The sequence below is a fragment of the Vigna unguiculata genome, chromosome 5 (assembly GCF_037176805.1).
Source record: "Vigna unguiculata cultivar grain cowpea cultivar isolate G323 ecotype 2 chromosome 5, ASM3717680v1, whole genome shotgun sequence".
Taxonomy (NCBI): Eukaryota; Viridiplantae; Streptophyta; class Magnoliopsida; order Fabales; family Fabaceae; genus Vigna; species Vigna unguiculata.
The window spans coordinates 47,283,947-47,300,220 of record NC_140796.1 but is presented as its reverse complement, the minus strand read 5'-3'; the positions used below and the strand labels follow the sequence as shown (position 1 = coordinate 47,300,220).

Below are 16,274 nucleotides of genomic sequence, written 5' to 3'. Positions count from 1 at the left end.
TATTATTAGTTATTGGCAAAGATTTTATTTATTTATTGTTGTAGAATATTTATATGATAAAAGGGTTGTTGTTTCTAATGGAAATAGTAAAAAAAAAGTGTTAGGTAGTCATTATGACTTTCATGTTGATTGTAATATTTATTATGAGAACAAGTTCCATTTTATCCAACATGTTTTAAATAAGAAATAATAGAAATAATTCATAATGTTATAATATCTATAATATTATTTTATATAAATAATAAAAAAATATATTTCTTAATCTGTGTATACATATAACAAAAATGATGAAACAAAATAATAATTACATCTTCATGTTAAAAAGTAAATAAATATCAAAGACTTCATGAAAAAAATATAAAAATATTAAATACTCAATAATAAAAAAAAATTATTACTCAATTAAAAATACAAAATTTATAAAAAAAGTTTAAAATTTAATTAAATCGAAATTCGTTGTCATGTCATATTATTTCAATAGAGAAATTTTATAATATCCATTCAACTTTTAAACTTACAAATACATTAGTGATGTAACATTTAATTAATGCAAACAAAATTTGTTCTTGTGATATTTTTATATTGAATGGATTTTTGCTTATTGAAAAGATTTCATGATTATATATGTAACATTTAATTAGCGTGAATAAATTTGTTCTTGATAACTGTAATATTTTTATATTGAATGAACTGGTTATAATAATAAGGTTTGGGCATAAGTCATACCTTACCATAATTGATTTGGTGAGTTTTTTTTTTTTTGTTTGACTGAAAAAGTCAGTTTTGGTGTTTGGGATGAATTTTTTTCTACCTGAGCAGGTTTAACTTTATTGACTATAATTAGCTTCAAATGTCTCCCTAATGATAATGAAAAAGGTTTTGAGGCAAAAATAATTCATCTTGTAGTAATTTATCTAATGGATCCATTTTGGTGCTTAATGTCATGAGTCAAAACTTTTTCCATTCTAACAGTTTTAGTCCCATAATTTATTTTAATAAACTTTAAATATAGCTTCATTCTCTCTCATAGTCCTATACTTTCTTGTGGTATTTCCTTAATTTCTTTTAAACAATCTAATTTTAAATAAAAAAAATCTTTATTCCTAATTATTGAGTCTGAAATAAAAAAAAAATGTTTCGGATCAATTATTTCAGAATTTACGAAAATGGTTTATCTTTTTGTATAGTTAATATGGAATTAATAATTCTATGATTACGGATATAAGAATGATAATTTGGAGCAGCCAAGCGAGTTGGTTTGCATGTTTGCAGAAAAAATGTGGGATGGGTTGTGATGTTGAATTCGTTGGTCTGCACAGAACCACATTTCACACAAGTTAAAGGCGGGGAGGGACGAACTGACTCGTTTACAAAATTAAAATTATTTTTTTTCCAATTCTCATATCATTCATCCCGTTGTTTCTGTAAGTTTATTTTTATTATTATTATTATTATTATTATTATTATTATTATAATCATTGTATATAAGATAATGATTTTAGTTCTTAAATATGGAATATTTTTTTATATATTTTTAGATTAACAAATTTGTATCTGTCTTGTAATGTGACATGTTGCTATTGTAATTTAGCTATAATATTTGTTGCTATTATTTCTAGTCTTTGATTAGTTAGAGTAAATGGAATTATTTCGATAGGAAATGAATATAAATTATTATGAACAAAGTTTTTATTTTGCTCATTATAAATACGAGTCAGCCCGCACGATGGGGCGGACCAGGAAAGTAAACCTTTGTTTTTGACTGTGGGACGAGTCAACCTAGCCTATATTTTACAAGCCAAAATGGAGGACGGGCCAAAATAGGTTGAATTGACCCATTTTGCAATTCTTTTCAAATGATGCGTAAAACAATCTTATTTAAACTAGCGAGATCACAAATATGATAACACCTGTGTATTTGCATTTTTAATTTTCATAAAAAATTGAATTAAGATCGATAAGAAATATTTAATTAACTTTTAAAATAGTTATTAAAGATAAAAAAAATGTATACAAAAAGAAGTTTTTAAAATGGTTAAAGACAAAATAATTTTTTAGAATAATGATTAGAAATAAACTATTTATAAATTGATTAATTTTTAAAATAATACTTAAAGATAAAATTAGAATAACAAAATATGAATAAAAAAAAATATCTCTTTATATATTATTATAAATAAATATACTACGGTCAAATTATGCAAAGATAAATATTATGCGATGGGATAAATAACCGTAAATGAATATTGGGTTTAACTTTATGGTTTCAACTAATGGGCCTCCCTTCTTCAGTTTTCATTCCTTGTGGGGCTTCTACTTCCTGCAGCCCCATAATTTCTTCACCCACGCTTCAAGTTTTCAAAATGACATTGTATCTCCTTAAAAGTGACTTGCAGTTTATGTATTTCAGAACAAAATTTCTAGAACAGAATTTTGGAATAAAATTTTCAATACATTAAAATATATTCTGAAACAATTTTTTGAAATATATAATATGTTCTGGAACGAATTTTTTAAAATACTCTTACATGATATATGTTCAGAAAAGAAAACTTTGCAAAACATAAAATATATTTAAAAAACGTTTTTCAGAATTTTCTTTTCTTTGTATTTTCTCTTTACTTCTTTTGTTTGCATCAGCGGTGTAATAGAAGTGTTGTGGTGTGAGGAGGTACAATAGTGTAAGATATTTAAATATTTTCCTAATATTTTGAAGATGAATTTAATAATTGTGAGGGTGCAGGAATGAATCTTCAAAAGGTCCAACAATTAAACAGATTGAAACTGGTTTATCACCGTTTTTATTTTAAACTGAATCTTTTCCATAAACTAATATAATGTAGTACTTTCTATTTAGTACATTAAGAGAAAACAAAAAGCAAAGAAAAACAAATAAAAAAGTGAAATAATTAATAGACACGTTAAGTTTATAAAATTTAAATATACATTTTTTTAAGCATGATACTGAAACCCAAAATATTCTTCCTGTGTACCTTGTTTCAGCAAGTGTCTTTGGGCTTAGGGTCTCCCTTATCATTAGTGTAACTAAAAGCCACAAAGATAGAGAATATAAAATCCAACTGAATTGCTAATCATTAGGTGTCATATAACTGATAATTAATTAAGAAAAGATAATAAAGCAAAAAGAAAAAAAAAAGTAACATAATAGAAAAGACCAACACTGAATTAAGAGTATCATTGTCCAATCCTTTTACCCTTTCCAGTTTGATAAATTATTTAATCAAATAATCTTTATACCCTTCATTTGATTTCTCACATATATTCTCTAATTATCCACATTTATTTAATGAAGGATAAATAGGTCTGTAATTTTGCATGGCAATGATTTTCTTACTTCTCTTGGCCAACTTTGGTAAATAAAGCCAAAGATTGATAATAAGATTCTTGTTTTATGTTCATAGGTCCCATTTGGCTATACTCATGATACACGTTCTACTAATGTTTCTACTTGTAGTGTACAATGAGCAATTCCGAATAGGAAAATTTGAGTATAATTATATATTTAAATGAGATTTTTTAATATAATTGATCTTCAAAAATAATTTCTCTTATATTATTATCTTGAGAATAATAAATAGAAAAAATAACAAAAATAAATTCATCGTATAGTTCAAACCTTTTTATCTTTATGCAATTTTTCTGATAAAAATTACAAATTTTCGTATAATTTTGTTGACACTTAATTCAGTGTTGATCTTTTCTATTCCATTACGTGGTTAATAAAAAAAAAGATTAGAGTTTTTAAGTGCATCATCAGGTGTAGATAAGATTTGGTAGATGATGCTTGAAATATATTTATTGTTTTTCATTTCCTTGAACAAGTACATAAACATCAACAGATGGCAAAAGATAGTGTGCTGAAACTATCAATGATGTTGAGGGCTAAGCCTTTGAAGGTAGATTGAGAGAGAGATTCTTGGTATGCATGAGAAGTCTACGTGAAGGAATGGAGTTATGGTTGGCTCAAAAATGTTTTTTTTTTTTTTTTCAATTTTGTTCTTAGTTTTGAGGTATTAATATTTTAAACTTTATCTATACTCCAGGGTGACATCGGACCTAAGTTCTGGCTCTGTGCTTACATTAGGTTGCCCAAATCCCACTCAACTCTCTCTTCTACCCTTATATATCACTTCTTTCTTTCCATCTTAAAACTCCTTTTCTTTTATTTTTAATTAAATCCAAAGCTACCTTTAGTCAGACTTATAAAGGATAAAAATCTACATTTATTCCTCTACAAGTTTTCATACAAGTATACAAAGCAAAGCAAAACTTGAGATCAAAGCAATCTTTTTTTATATATTATTTTTTTCATTCCTCTCTGCAACTAACCCCATTACTTATTTCAGTTCCACTCTCTATATTTAGAATTTTTAGGTATAGCTCTCTCCTAGACTGCAATATATTCTCTCATGCAAAAAAAAGTGAGGGAGAATTTCATTCCTTCCCAACCCTCAACAAAATCTGGCATGAGGGGAGCAACCTTTAGAAGAGACAACATTTTCTTTTCCCCTTCTATTTAATTATTACTACTTTAAATTCATCTCTTCTTGGCTCAACCTTTCTCTCACTCTTCCTCAGTTCATCCTTGTTCCATTTCTTTTAGAACTGCATAAGTGAAGAACATAACCAGCAATGGAATGAGGGTGAAAAGAGGATATATAACAAGGAAATGACTCAGTGCAGTTACCCTGAAAACAACCACACCGTCATCGTGGAGAGGCACAAAGATAACTTCATCAGAACATGTCCTACATGTGGTCATCATGTCAAATGCCAGGAGCAGGTTCACATTAATTAACTCCTTCATTACTCCATGCATACTCATCATCATCATCATCATCATCATCCTTTTCTGTCTTTTCTACTTGAGTTTGAATCTGATACAATATACACACTTTTATATTGTTTTCTAATCAGCATTATATATATGCACAGTATTTGATACTTACTGTTTTATTGGCCTTTCATTTCAATAATAGATATAAATGTTCTGGTGTTGATGTTTAGGCTGCTGGAATTCATGACTTGCCTGGACTTCCAGCTGGAGTAAAGTTTGATCCTACAGATCAAGAGATTCTTGAGCATTTGGAAGCTAAAGTGCGTTCTGACATTCACAAGCTGCATCCGTTAATCGATGAGTTCATCCCTACTCTTGAAGGGGAGAATGGAATCTGCTGCACCCATCCAGAGAAGTTACCAGGTAATTTAATACAAGCCACTTTGTGATTATTCATTTCCATTTTTCTCTCACTCATTCAACAATATTAAGAATATTATTTTTGCATATAGTTCCTTAAGATATATGGTTAGATATGTTTGTTTCCTTTAAACTTCAGCAACTTCAAACTGAGAAAGCATGACCTTTGCTGAATTCACACTTTTGTGCAGAAGATGTGACCATTGACAACATCATGTTATCCATTTTACAACTACTTCTATTTTATTGTGGGAAAAATGCGTGCAACCAAACCTTGCGTTTACTACTGTTTCTGTTCCATGATCTGGCACAAGAAAGGTCTTCATAACTTTGATGTAATTTAACATCTTAATGTTTTGATGAACTCTACTGCAGGAGTTGGCAAAGATGGGTTGATCCGACATTTCTTTCACAGGCCTTCGAAAGCATACACGACAGGAACAAGGAAAAGGAGAAAGGTGCATACGGATGCTGATGGCAGTGAGACACGGTGGCACAAAACAGGTAAGACTAGGCCAGTCTACATCAGTGGCAAGTTAAAAGGGTACAAGAAAATTCTTGTGCTTTACACCAACTACAGAAAACAAAGAAAGCCTGAGAAGACAAACTGGGTGATGCATCAGTACCACCTTGGCAATAATGAAGAGGAGAAGGAAGGGGAGTTGGTGGTCTCCAAAGTTTTCTATCAGACACAGCCTAGACAATGTGGTTCACTCATGAAAGACTCGTATTCTACTAAACTAAACGGTGAAAGTGTGCATGAGGTAACTAATCATAAAAGCACTGGGTTTATTGAATTCTACAATAATTCGTTTGTATCCTTTGAGCAAGGGGACCAGCATAGGCCTAGCAGTGCACAACTAGTCACCCACTTCCCTGTTCATGATGGTGCTACTTTCATTCCTTGAAATAAGTGGTGGAAATTCATGGAAGGAGAAGGAACATTACAATTGTATTCTGCATTGAAGAAATAAGTTAATAACCAACTATAAGTACAGTTAGGAGGGAAAAGGGGGGAACAGAATAAGGAGAAACTGCTTCATCCGAAAGCTAGTGATCAGATACTTCAATTGAGGAAGAAAAAAGCAGGGTGAGGAGACCAAAGTAAACAAAAAGCCAAAACTATTTGGCTGTAACTTTGTTTACTTTCTTTTATTCTTTTACGATTTTTGGAGGTTAGCTGCTATCATGCTTTGTGCAGTGACACGAAAACATATCTGAATTTTCCTATACTTGGGTAAATACTAACCATCAATCTGTACAAACATGACCTTTACCCTAAAGCCTTGAACCACATATTCCGTCTGGTGCGTTTTTTATTGTGAGTTTTGTTTTATGTATATGATTCGGGAAATTATACTCTTATTGCGTGTACATGTTACTTTTATGAACATGGTGAGAAGAGAATACAGATATGAGAGAAGGGAAAAAAATTAAACAGTATGGTATAAAAGAAAGATATGAATAATATAGCTCACAGCACATTTAAGCATCCATCTAGTAAAAAATATAACCAGTTATCAAAATAATAGCATTACTACGAAAAATGTAAATAAGTTTCTCTAATCTCACTATAGAGCCCTTCAATATTATTTACCAAATCGCGAAGTGCAAATAAAAGAATGTCAACAACTTCAAGAACCAATTGAGGAAGTGTTGAAAAGAGACAATGCCTAATGAAAATGACTCAACGGTAGGCAGAACAACTGTGTGAGTGGATTAACTATAATTATATTCGATGATGCTTGAAACCAAAATCATCTTTCTGTACAGAAAGAGCAAAGTACACACATGAATAGTCAGTTTCGCTTCATCCAGGTGTCTTGTTGGTCTTGCTTTTTTAGTCGGCGACAGACCATCCGTCACGTTCTTGAGATGTGTTCCTATGGTAGCTAGCTAGTTTGTACCAAAATAAAATAGTAGAATATTGCGTCAATACTAACTTTAACCCACCATACCTAGTCTTGCAGAGCCATGGTATCTTCAACAGTAAGAAATTTGTGTTTGCCCACGATTTGCAAAGTCATTCATTTAAGACAGTGTATCACAGACCAGGTTGCACACTCCTTCTCACACATGAAACATATACCATAATACAAACACTAATGTGTAAAAAGAAGGTTAAATATGATAAGAGAACTAAAATTATGCAACTGGCTTTACTATCATTTAATCGCCCCCATTCACTACTTTCTTTTCAGTATCACAAGGGAGCCTATATCTAAGAAAAACAAAGACGTTTACAGCAGCAAGCACGCCTCACAAGTATTCAAGATCTCTTGTTGACAATCATTTTGAGGATTGGCATAAACACCAGGGCGAACCACATTCCATCACACCCTGTTAACAAGAATCCATGTCCACAATAAGTTTCTTAAATTCGTCAAGATAACATGCAAAGAGGAAAGCAAAAAGGAGAGAAGATTTGCAACAAACACTCAGAAATGGGCTTGACAGACTTCATATACTAGTTGTCTACGGACTAACTTTCAACAAATATAACATTTTTATTCTGAAGTATCAGTAAGATGAAAATAAGAAAATACACACTTAATCAGTATTCACCTAGCATCAGATGATTCTTATATTCTCCTGAATGACTGTCTTTATCTTGATACATAATCAGAATGAAAACAAGAGCAAAAATAAACCTATCAAAACAAATCAAATGATCCACCCATCAATGCCAAAGACTGAATATACATAAAATGTCCTCCCCTGAAAGATATTATTTGCGTTGCTTTTCTTCCCAAAAGTTTGTGTCTCATACAAATACGCCCACAAAGTAGTCAACAACTCAACATGCTATCAAGTTCTTCCATTCAGTGATCAGTTTTGTATGAACAAAACCTTCAAAAACTAAAGGAACGCAAATAGCTAAAATCTTTCACCCCGACACAAAATTAACCTCTTCCACGATTCTAATATTCAGTCAACAGAACGACAAATCAATTGATTGATGAAATCATCACAAAATAAGGTGCGGTTGGTAACCCCAATTTGTACCAAACGAAACTAACAAACAACGATTTAGCCATTTAAACAACCAGCATCGTTCAAATGCAGCTATCCTAAAGTGTTTTTCATTGTCCATTCATTATGAAATAATCCCAACAAAATAACCTTTTCATTCTAACTCAATTTACACAAACCATTATATACCAGTTTAATATAGTGAATCACTGAAGTGTTGTCACTTGAGATGTGGGATAAAGTGTGTGTGCAATTTTAGTTGAATTTTTCACAATCACGTTAAAAATACTAACTAACTAAATATAGGCAAAAATAGTTTTTGTGATAACTTTTGGGATCAAATATTTACACTCAATTTTCATAATAAAATACAAAAAACATTATTCACATTATTTCAAAATCAATTTTGAGAATGCTCATACAATTACCCATCACTCTCACTCACTCGCTCACAGCTTCTCCTTTTCTTCCTCAACAGAAAAACATCGGCCTCCTCGTAAGCATAATCTGGATGCAAATGCTCGTGTGGGACTTTCTCGATGTGGAAGGCTTTGTCGCACAGTTCCCAGAAAAGCTCGTGTGCTTCGGGTGCCCTAAGCTGGTAGCCGAGCAAAACGACGCCGTCGTCGGAGACTAGGGCTTCCATGGCGGAAACCAAAGACGGGACGGACTCGCGAATGTAAACGACGTCGGTTGCGACGACGAAGTCGAAGGGAGGGTTGAGGGCAGCGATCTGCTGCGCGTTGTTCCAGTAAAGAACGGAGTGTTTCAGGTTCTTGCGGAGGATGGGCTTGTTCACCTTCAGGTTGCGCTTCAGGGCCGGCATCACGGGCGCGATATCCGTGAGGACCAGGTCCGTCAGGCCCAATAAGAACAGGCCCATCCCCGCCACGCCGCAGCCCGTGCCCAGCTCCACAGCCCGTTTGCCTCCGAAGTCCAGCACACGGGCGTACGGGTTGTTGTCGGAGGGTGAGGCCCAGCGCTCCATGAATTTTACGAGGACGAGGGAGCAGGGCCACACGGAGGTTCCCACGTGCATGGAACCGTTGTCTTGCTGCAGCGACAGAACGGCGCCATTCACCGGAAGCTCGATCACCGGCGAGTCTGTGAACTTCATTCTTCTCTCAAGTTTCGATTCCAACACGACGCAACGCAAGATGTCGGATTATTGTTTGTTTTGGGCTGTGGGCTTTGAGAAGTAGTTGGGTTCTGAAATGTTCCATGGGTCTACTCTTTAAAAAACAAAATGGGCTGGATTAAGAGGTTTTGTCCTGCACCCCAAAAGTTTTTTACTCTTCCATTTATGCCCTTCAAAAAATAAATGAAAATTTAAAAGTGGATTTGGTAAAAACAATAATTAAGTAATTATGAAATTACTAGGAGTGGTTGCTTGAACAAACATAATAACCGATAGTGGTGGCTATATGACTAACGTGTTGCACCTCCAAATTGTCTCTACTTTGCCGTTCACTTTCACGGAAGAATCTTAAATATATATATATATATATATATATATATATATATATATATATATATATATATATATGAGTTGGTAAAATGAAAAAAAAAATTGCAAAGAAATCAAAATGTGGGTTTTTAACCTTTTGCGGAGGTCAATGTCCAATTCGCAAATATACCGAATGTAAACTTCTGGAAAACAAATAAAAACAAATTCCTACACTTCTGAAAGTTGACATCCGGAAATGTCCTCAACTGGATGTTGACTTCCGGTTTGAGACACTCTCAGATATGGATTTTTGTCCATGTTCCCATGCTTTTGGAAGTGGATGTCCAGTAATATAATTAACAGATGTCGACTTTCAGTTTAAGATGTTTTCGGATGTCGAGTTACGTTGAAGAGACTTGCTTATAGAAGTGGAGATCCAAAATTGTGTTGTTGTCGAAAGTCAACTTCCGGTTAAAGAATTGTGTTGTTTGCCATGGGTAGTGGCGGAACTTAAACAACAATTTTAGGGGGAACAAATTATAATTGTTATATATAAATTATTTTTTCTAGTTAATATTTTTTTTCATTTCCTCACATCATTCTCTCTATTCAAAACAAGCACTCATAACAATAGAATCCAAAAAATATGACAATAATATATATGAAAGAGTAGCATAAAGTTTATCATTAAAAATAATATATTAAAAAAATAAAGCAAAAGTTACCTTCTCGGGATCACGTTCTAAATTATTTTCAAATTCATTATATATAACTTTAGGAACCTTAGAGAGTTATTTTTCATTTTCTTTAATTTTTGGATTCTCATAAAGTTTCTCAAGTTTATATGACATAGATGTACTTTTTTCATCTTCATCACAAGCCTTCCACTTGAAAAAAAGAATCAATTTTTTTACTTTTTATCATAATTTTTCTAATATAAATTTGTCACCTCTCCCCTATTTAGAAAAATATTAAGTTATGAATATCCCAAATTAAATCTTAAAACCAAGACTCAATATTCTAAGAAAACTAATAACTTATAGATGATTTACCTTCCCTTACTTTAGAGATTCCTAATATTGTTATTCCCTTACACAACTTCAAAGCCTAAAATAGCTCTATATACACAAAGAAGAGTTTAATCAATAATTAGAGCATTATTTTATGATCTCTAACAGATAGAGATATGCCTAGAGCATAGAAAAATCACATACAAGAAGAAAACAGATTGCTTAAAAAAAAGGGTAAAAAATGAACTTACTTAAAAGAAGAAATTGTTCAATCCAAAATATTCCTTAGCTTCTCAACTTTTTCCTGGTGCAATTTGATTTTGAAAATAATAAAAATTGATGATGAGAATTGAGATAGAAATAAAAAAAGAGAAAGAGATGGCAACACAAAAAAAACCAAATAAAGAAGTAAAATAAATTATAATAAAAAGGGAAAATATGATTTTTAAATTTAGAAAAGGTTTTTTTAAACTAAATTAATATAACTAAATATATTTTTTAAAAATATATATAAAAAAATAAACATTGGGGGAGTCGTGGCTCCGGCTCCCCTCAGTCAACATTATGTTCCGCCTCTGGCCATGAGACACCAACTTCATATCCACTCGGTCTTAATAAAAAGCATTGTAGAAATTTTTTAAATTCATCCACGAATTTAAGCAAAAAAAATGATTAAAGTACTATACTAACTTGACCATCCCGAATAACACATGCAACATGATCAACATAGCTAGTCAATAGAGAAATATCCCTAGGTCCTCTAGGAAATCCTCCTAAATCATGGTGGTCCTTGTCCGAAACAATCTCCTCATGCTGGATAATATTCTCCTGCTCCTCATGAATATCAGCAGGAGCTGCTGATGGACTAGCTTCTCCGTGACGACTCTCACCTCTTTTACGAACAGATTCGTAGGTCTACTCTAGGCTCCTACCCAAAAAGCCTCAAAATGTGAAGAACTTTCACCATGAGGTATAAATGCTCATATTGTCCTAGTCATGTCTATAATAAACAAATTCAAAAACATATTAAAATTATAATTAACTACAATTAAAAATTACAACATAAAAACACTAGAAAAATAACAATTAAAATAAAAAATATAAATAAAATATTTCAGAAATCTTAAAAATAATAAAATTTTAAATAATAAACCAAAAATATAATTAAAACAACTAGAAGTCCACACCGAAAATCAAACCTCCACGGAAGTCCACATTTGTAAGTACATTTCATCGGACGTTGACATTAGAAAACACCCTTCATCGAAAGTCCAATATTTCACATTTCACAAAGGCCCACTTCCTGAACGTTGTCCACATATGAGATTTACTTTATCGAAGTTGACATGCGGTGCATATGCTAATCTTATGAAAGTCGACTTCCATTGATGGTTTCGATACGTTTTTTTCCCTTACATAAGTCCACTTCCAATATTTTTTTCCCTTACGGAAGTTCACTTCCGATATTTTTTGGCTTACGAAAGTTGACTGATGGTTTTAATTTCCCATTTCCAAATTAATGGATTTGTCAAATATTACAAAAACTAAAACATTTTAAATAATTTGTAAACATGGTAGGCAAAACACTTGGCAGATAAAACACAAACACAGAAGAAGAAAAATATTATCTGTTATATCTGAATGGTGGCTTGGGGAATAACGCAAAGGAGAAGAAGAAGAGAGGAGAGAGCAAGGTAGGGAGAATGAACACTACGTGTCTGAGTGAAGCACAATAGAGGAGACTGAGGGAGGAGTGTGAGGGTTGGTGGGATGTGGGAGTGACTGAATTTGGATTCTTTGCTGGTTTTTTTTTGTGTTGTCTCTTTATTGTGTCTCCATAATACATTGATTACCTCTATTTTTTATGTTTTAAAATATATTAAAAAAATATTTAAAATACCAACACAGTATATTTTTAATGCTCAGCAAAAAACACCATAAAAAGAATAGTAGAAAATCTGAACTCAAAAGTGACCACAAAGCTACAATTAAGTGTGAGGGTGAATTTGTTTTCATTAAATAGGAAAGAGAAGGTGAAGTTTTTAATTTTAAAAAGAATTTAATACAGTTGGTCAAATAATTAAAGGTCAATTGTGACATTTAAAAAATACTTAAGGGTGTAGAAAATATCATGGAGGTGAAGGAATAAAGTATCTTGGATTAATTAGGTGTAGATCAATTGTTGAAAAAACTAAAGTTCTATTACACTTGCACCCATTTACGTTTGTAAAATACAGAAATTAATATATGATGATGATGTGATTTTATATATTTCAGGGACAGTTGTGATATGAAAGACTTACGAGATGTTTCAAGTTATTTTAGGTATATAGGATTTTCTACCATTTCGATAAATTGACCGAACATGATAAAGTGAGCACACACCTTTTAGAATTAGCACATAGATTATCCAATTGAAAACACCTTTGATCAATCACATTCACCAAATAGGTGACTCTCTTAAATTATATCAGGTCATACATACTATAGTGAAGTGTCTTGTCTCCAACTTTAAGACTCGCCATTTTTTAACATGTTCTAAGTGAATGAACATTAATTTTCAACTTACTTTTTGAAAGGAATTTAAAAATCATTCAGCTATATCTTTGATGCAAACAACTTTTATTCTGGAACCAAAACGAACCCTTACGTTATCATATAAATTTGTCGAAACATAGAACACAGTAGATATGGCAGGGAAAAAGCAGATTTAGTCCTACACGTGTCTCCTTAGTACTTGCGTTCCGACTCAGAAACCTTAAATTTTTTCCTTTTATTTTTTCGGTAAACCTAAAAAATCTGAACTTTGTGTTGTGTCACTGATGATGTGTGATGAAAATGTGGTGTTCGTAGGAGACTAAATAACGATTGTGTTGTCAGATCAGAAGAAAGCAATATGCAATACGTGGCAGGAGAAGATCTTACAACTACACTCATATGCATGGCAATTATCATTTAACATGTTAAACTTTATGATTATCAAAGCCAGTCAAATCCTTAATCATCTGCTACGTTGCAATTAAAGGGAATTGTGGCATATAATCTTTCAACATCCATTTCACAATTCACTTCTCCAACCCCACCGCGTACGTCATCGTCATCGTGTGACAAAAAGTAAAAACAAAATCAACGTGGTCAGTGCGGCAGTCAAAACTCAACAAAATGCTTTCTTTATACTTTTCTCCCTCTTTTTCTTTTCTTCTATTTTATTTCCCATCTTACATAGTCAAATAATGCAAACCTAGCATTGCATGAACTATGGTTGTTCGTCATTTTGTCACCTTGTCAAGAATTACGATAAAATTGCAATTATAATTTAGAATCAACCATTGGATTGTCGGTTAAGATTTACACAAAAAGAAAAAAAAATAAATTTATGAATGGAACTTATTAGAAGTCCCACATCGACTAGAAATAAGACAATTTCATAGGATATAAGTGGCTACACACTTCACCTAATAAGCCGGCTTGTGAGGTTGAGTTAGGCTTAAATTCCACCCTTTAACATCTCGTTAGAGTATTTATATTTAGAGTGTGCAAACCTCATCCCAATTTAAAGTTTATATATATATATAGTGCAAACCTTACCTTCCAAGCCGGTTTTTGTGAGATTTCTTTTAATGCACAAAAAAAGTCTAAGTCGATTTTGTGAAATTGAATTCATCTTGATGCCTTATTAATAGAGATGACAAATAAACCCGTCCCCGTGGGTATTGCCCGAACCCGTCCCCGTTTTGACGGGGAATCCCCGCATTGACTGGGTATGGGTATGGGGAATCCCCGACTTTTTCAGTTGGGTATGGGGATGGGTATGGGGATGTACATATACCCGCCATAATACCCGTCCCCGCCATATCTCCATTCTCGTTTAAATTATTAAAATATTCACAATTAATCAAGTAACCCCTATATATATATATATATTTTTTTTTTATATTTTTTATTTCTTTTAATTATTTCATTTGTCATGAAACTCATTCTCATCTCCAATATATTTTTTATCTTATCATAACCTTTATGTAATTATGTTAAAATGATGTATGTTAATTAAAAAAAAATTATGCCTCACATTTGAATATTTATATTATTTTTTAATATTTTTATTTATTATAAATTTTTCTTTCACATGAGAATGTTTATACTCTCAATTTAAGATAATATAAAAAAAATTCTTTACTTATTATTATTATTAATTTTTGTTTAATTTGAAGAACTCTTTTGTTTCATTAAAATAATTTTCGTTATTTTTCAACCATTAATTATATGTTAATATTTGAAAAGTTTTCTTAATTCTCTAAGATATTTTTCGTCTTATCATACCTTAGTTATACATTTGATTTCCTTTGTGTGATTTTTTTCGATAGTCTCTCAAATTATTTCTAAAACACACATTTGTTAGTTTTTTAATATTTTTATTTATTTTTTTTATTTTCATCATGTAGAATAATATTTCGATATATTCTATCTAATTATTTTTTATTTTATAACTCATTATTAATCATAATGTAATTTTTTCACTTTAAATTCTGTTTGAAGTGGTTAAAATTTTATATATATATATATATATATATATATATATATATATATATATATATAATGATATTTAGGAATAGTATATGATAATTCACTACAAGAAAAACATGAAATGGTGACTGATTTAGTCAGTAACCCATATCAGTCACTATTTTTCGTCATTGGTGGTAGTAGTTGATTTATTGTCTGAATCAATGACTAAATTAGTGACCGATTCAATGATCGAATCTGTACTTGATTTAGTGACCAATTTAATTACTAATTTATATGTAATTTAATGACAAATTTTTTGGTCACTAATGATATTTCTATTTAATTTTAACCACTTCAAACATAATTTAATAATTAGTTCTGTAAGGTATTTTTCATTTTATCATACCTTAATTATACATTTGATTTCCTTTGTGCGATTTCTTTCGATAGTCTCTCAAATTATTTCTAAAACACACATTTGTTAGTCTTTTAATATTTTTATTTATTGTTTATTTTCATCATGTAGAATAATATTTTGATATATTCTATCTAATTATTTGTTATTTTATAACTCACTATTAATCATACTGTAATTTTTTCCACTTTAATTGTATAAATAACTTTTATTTACTACAATATAAAAATTTAATGTAATTGCTATGAATATTTTTTTGTCACTATCCAACATATATTGAAGTTCAAAAGATACAAAATCTATGTCAAAATTTTATTATTATGTTTATTATTTGTTCTTTGTGTCATTTTGATCAAGTGATGTATTATAACTTTTATTAGTGTATAAAAAAGAGATTCATTATAATTTAAAAAATTGAAGTAAAAAAACATTTAAAATATATTTTAATTTGAATATTTGTTTTCCTTTTATTATTATGTTTATTATTTATTCTTTGTGTCATTTTGATCAAGTGATATATTATAACTTTTATTAGTGTATAAAAAAGATATTCATTAGAATTTAAAAAATTGAAGTAAACAAACATTTAAAATATATTTTAATTTAAATATTTGTTTTCCTTTTATATTTTTTTGAAATATTTTTTAATTTTATCAACTAAGTTCATCAATGTTGTAGTTTGCAAATTTAACAAATGTTTTGGTT

General features: G+C 31.0%; 2 protein-coding genes across 4 annotated transcripts; one reads left to right on the top strand and one right to left on the bottom strand.

Annotated features, from left to right (window-relative positions):
* Window positions 1-4,345: 4,345 nt before the first annotated feature.
* LOC114185617 (NAC domain-containing protein 73-like) lies at window positions 4,346-6,581 on the top strand. Its single transcript, XM_028073456.2, has 3 exons — window positions 4,346-4,804; window positions 5,029-5,221; window positions 5,594-6,581. Exons 1-3 carry the CDS (start codon window positions 4,691-4,693, stop codon window positions 6,124-6,126), a joined length of 840 nt encoding a protein of 279 aa, XP_027929257.2. The 5' UTR covers window positions 4,346-4,690; the 3' UTR covers window positions 6,127-6,581.
* Window positions 6,582-6,914: 333 nt separating this feature from the next.
* On the bottom strand, window positions 6,915-9,393 carry LOC114185618 (S-adenosyl-L-methionine-dependent methyltransferases superfamily protein). Of its 3 annotated transcripts, none has more exons than XM_028073459.2 (2): window positions 8,614-9,393; window positions 6,915-7,558 (listed from the first exon to the last, which is right to left on the bottom strand). In XM_028073459.2, the coding sequence occupies exon 1, from the start codon at window positions 9,306-9,308 to the stop codon at window positions 8,616-8,618; it is 693 nt and encodes a 230-aa protein (XP_027929260.1). In that variant the 5' UTR covers window positions 9,309-9,393; the 3' UTR covers window positions 6,915-7,558; window positions 8,614-8,615. The 3 variants fall into 3 exon arrangements, with proteins under 3 accessions (XP_027929260.1, XP_027929259.1, XP_027929258.1); XM_028073458.2 differs by having other exon boundaries at window positions 8,620-9,392; XM_028073457.2 differs by having other exon boundaries at window positions 8,637-9,391.
* Between the last annotated feature and the right edge of the window lie 6,881 nt (window positions 9,394-16,274).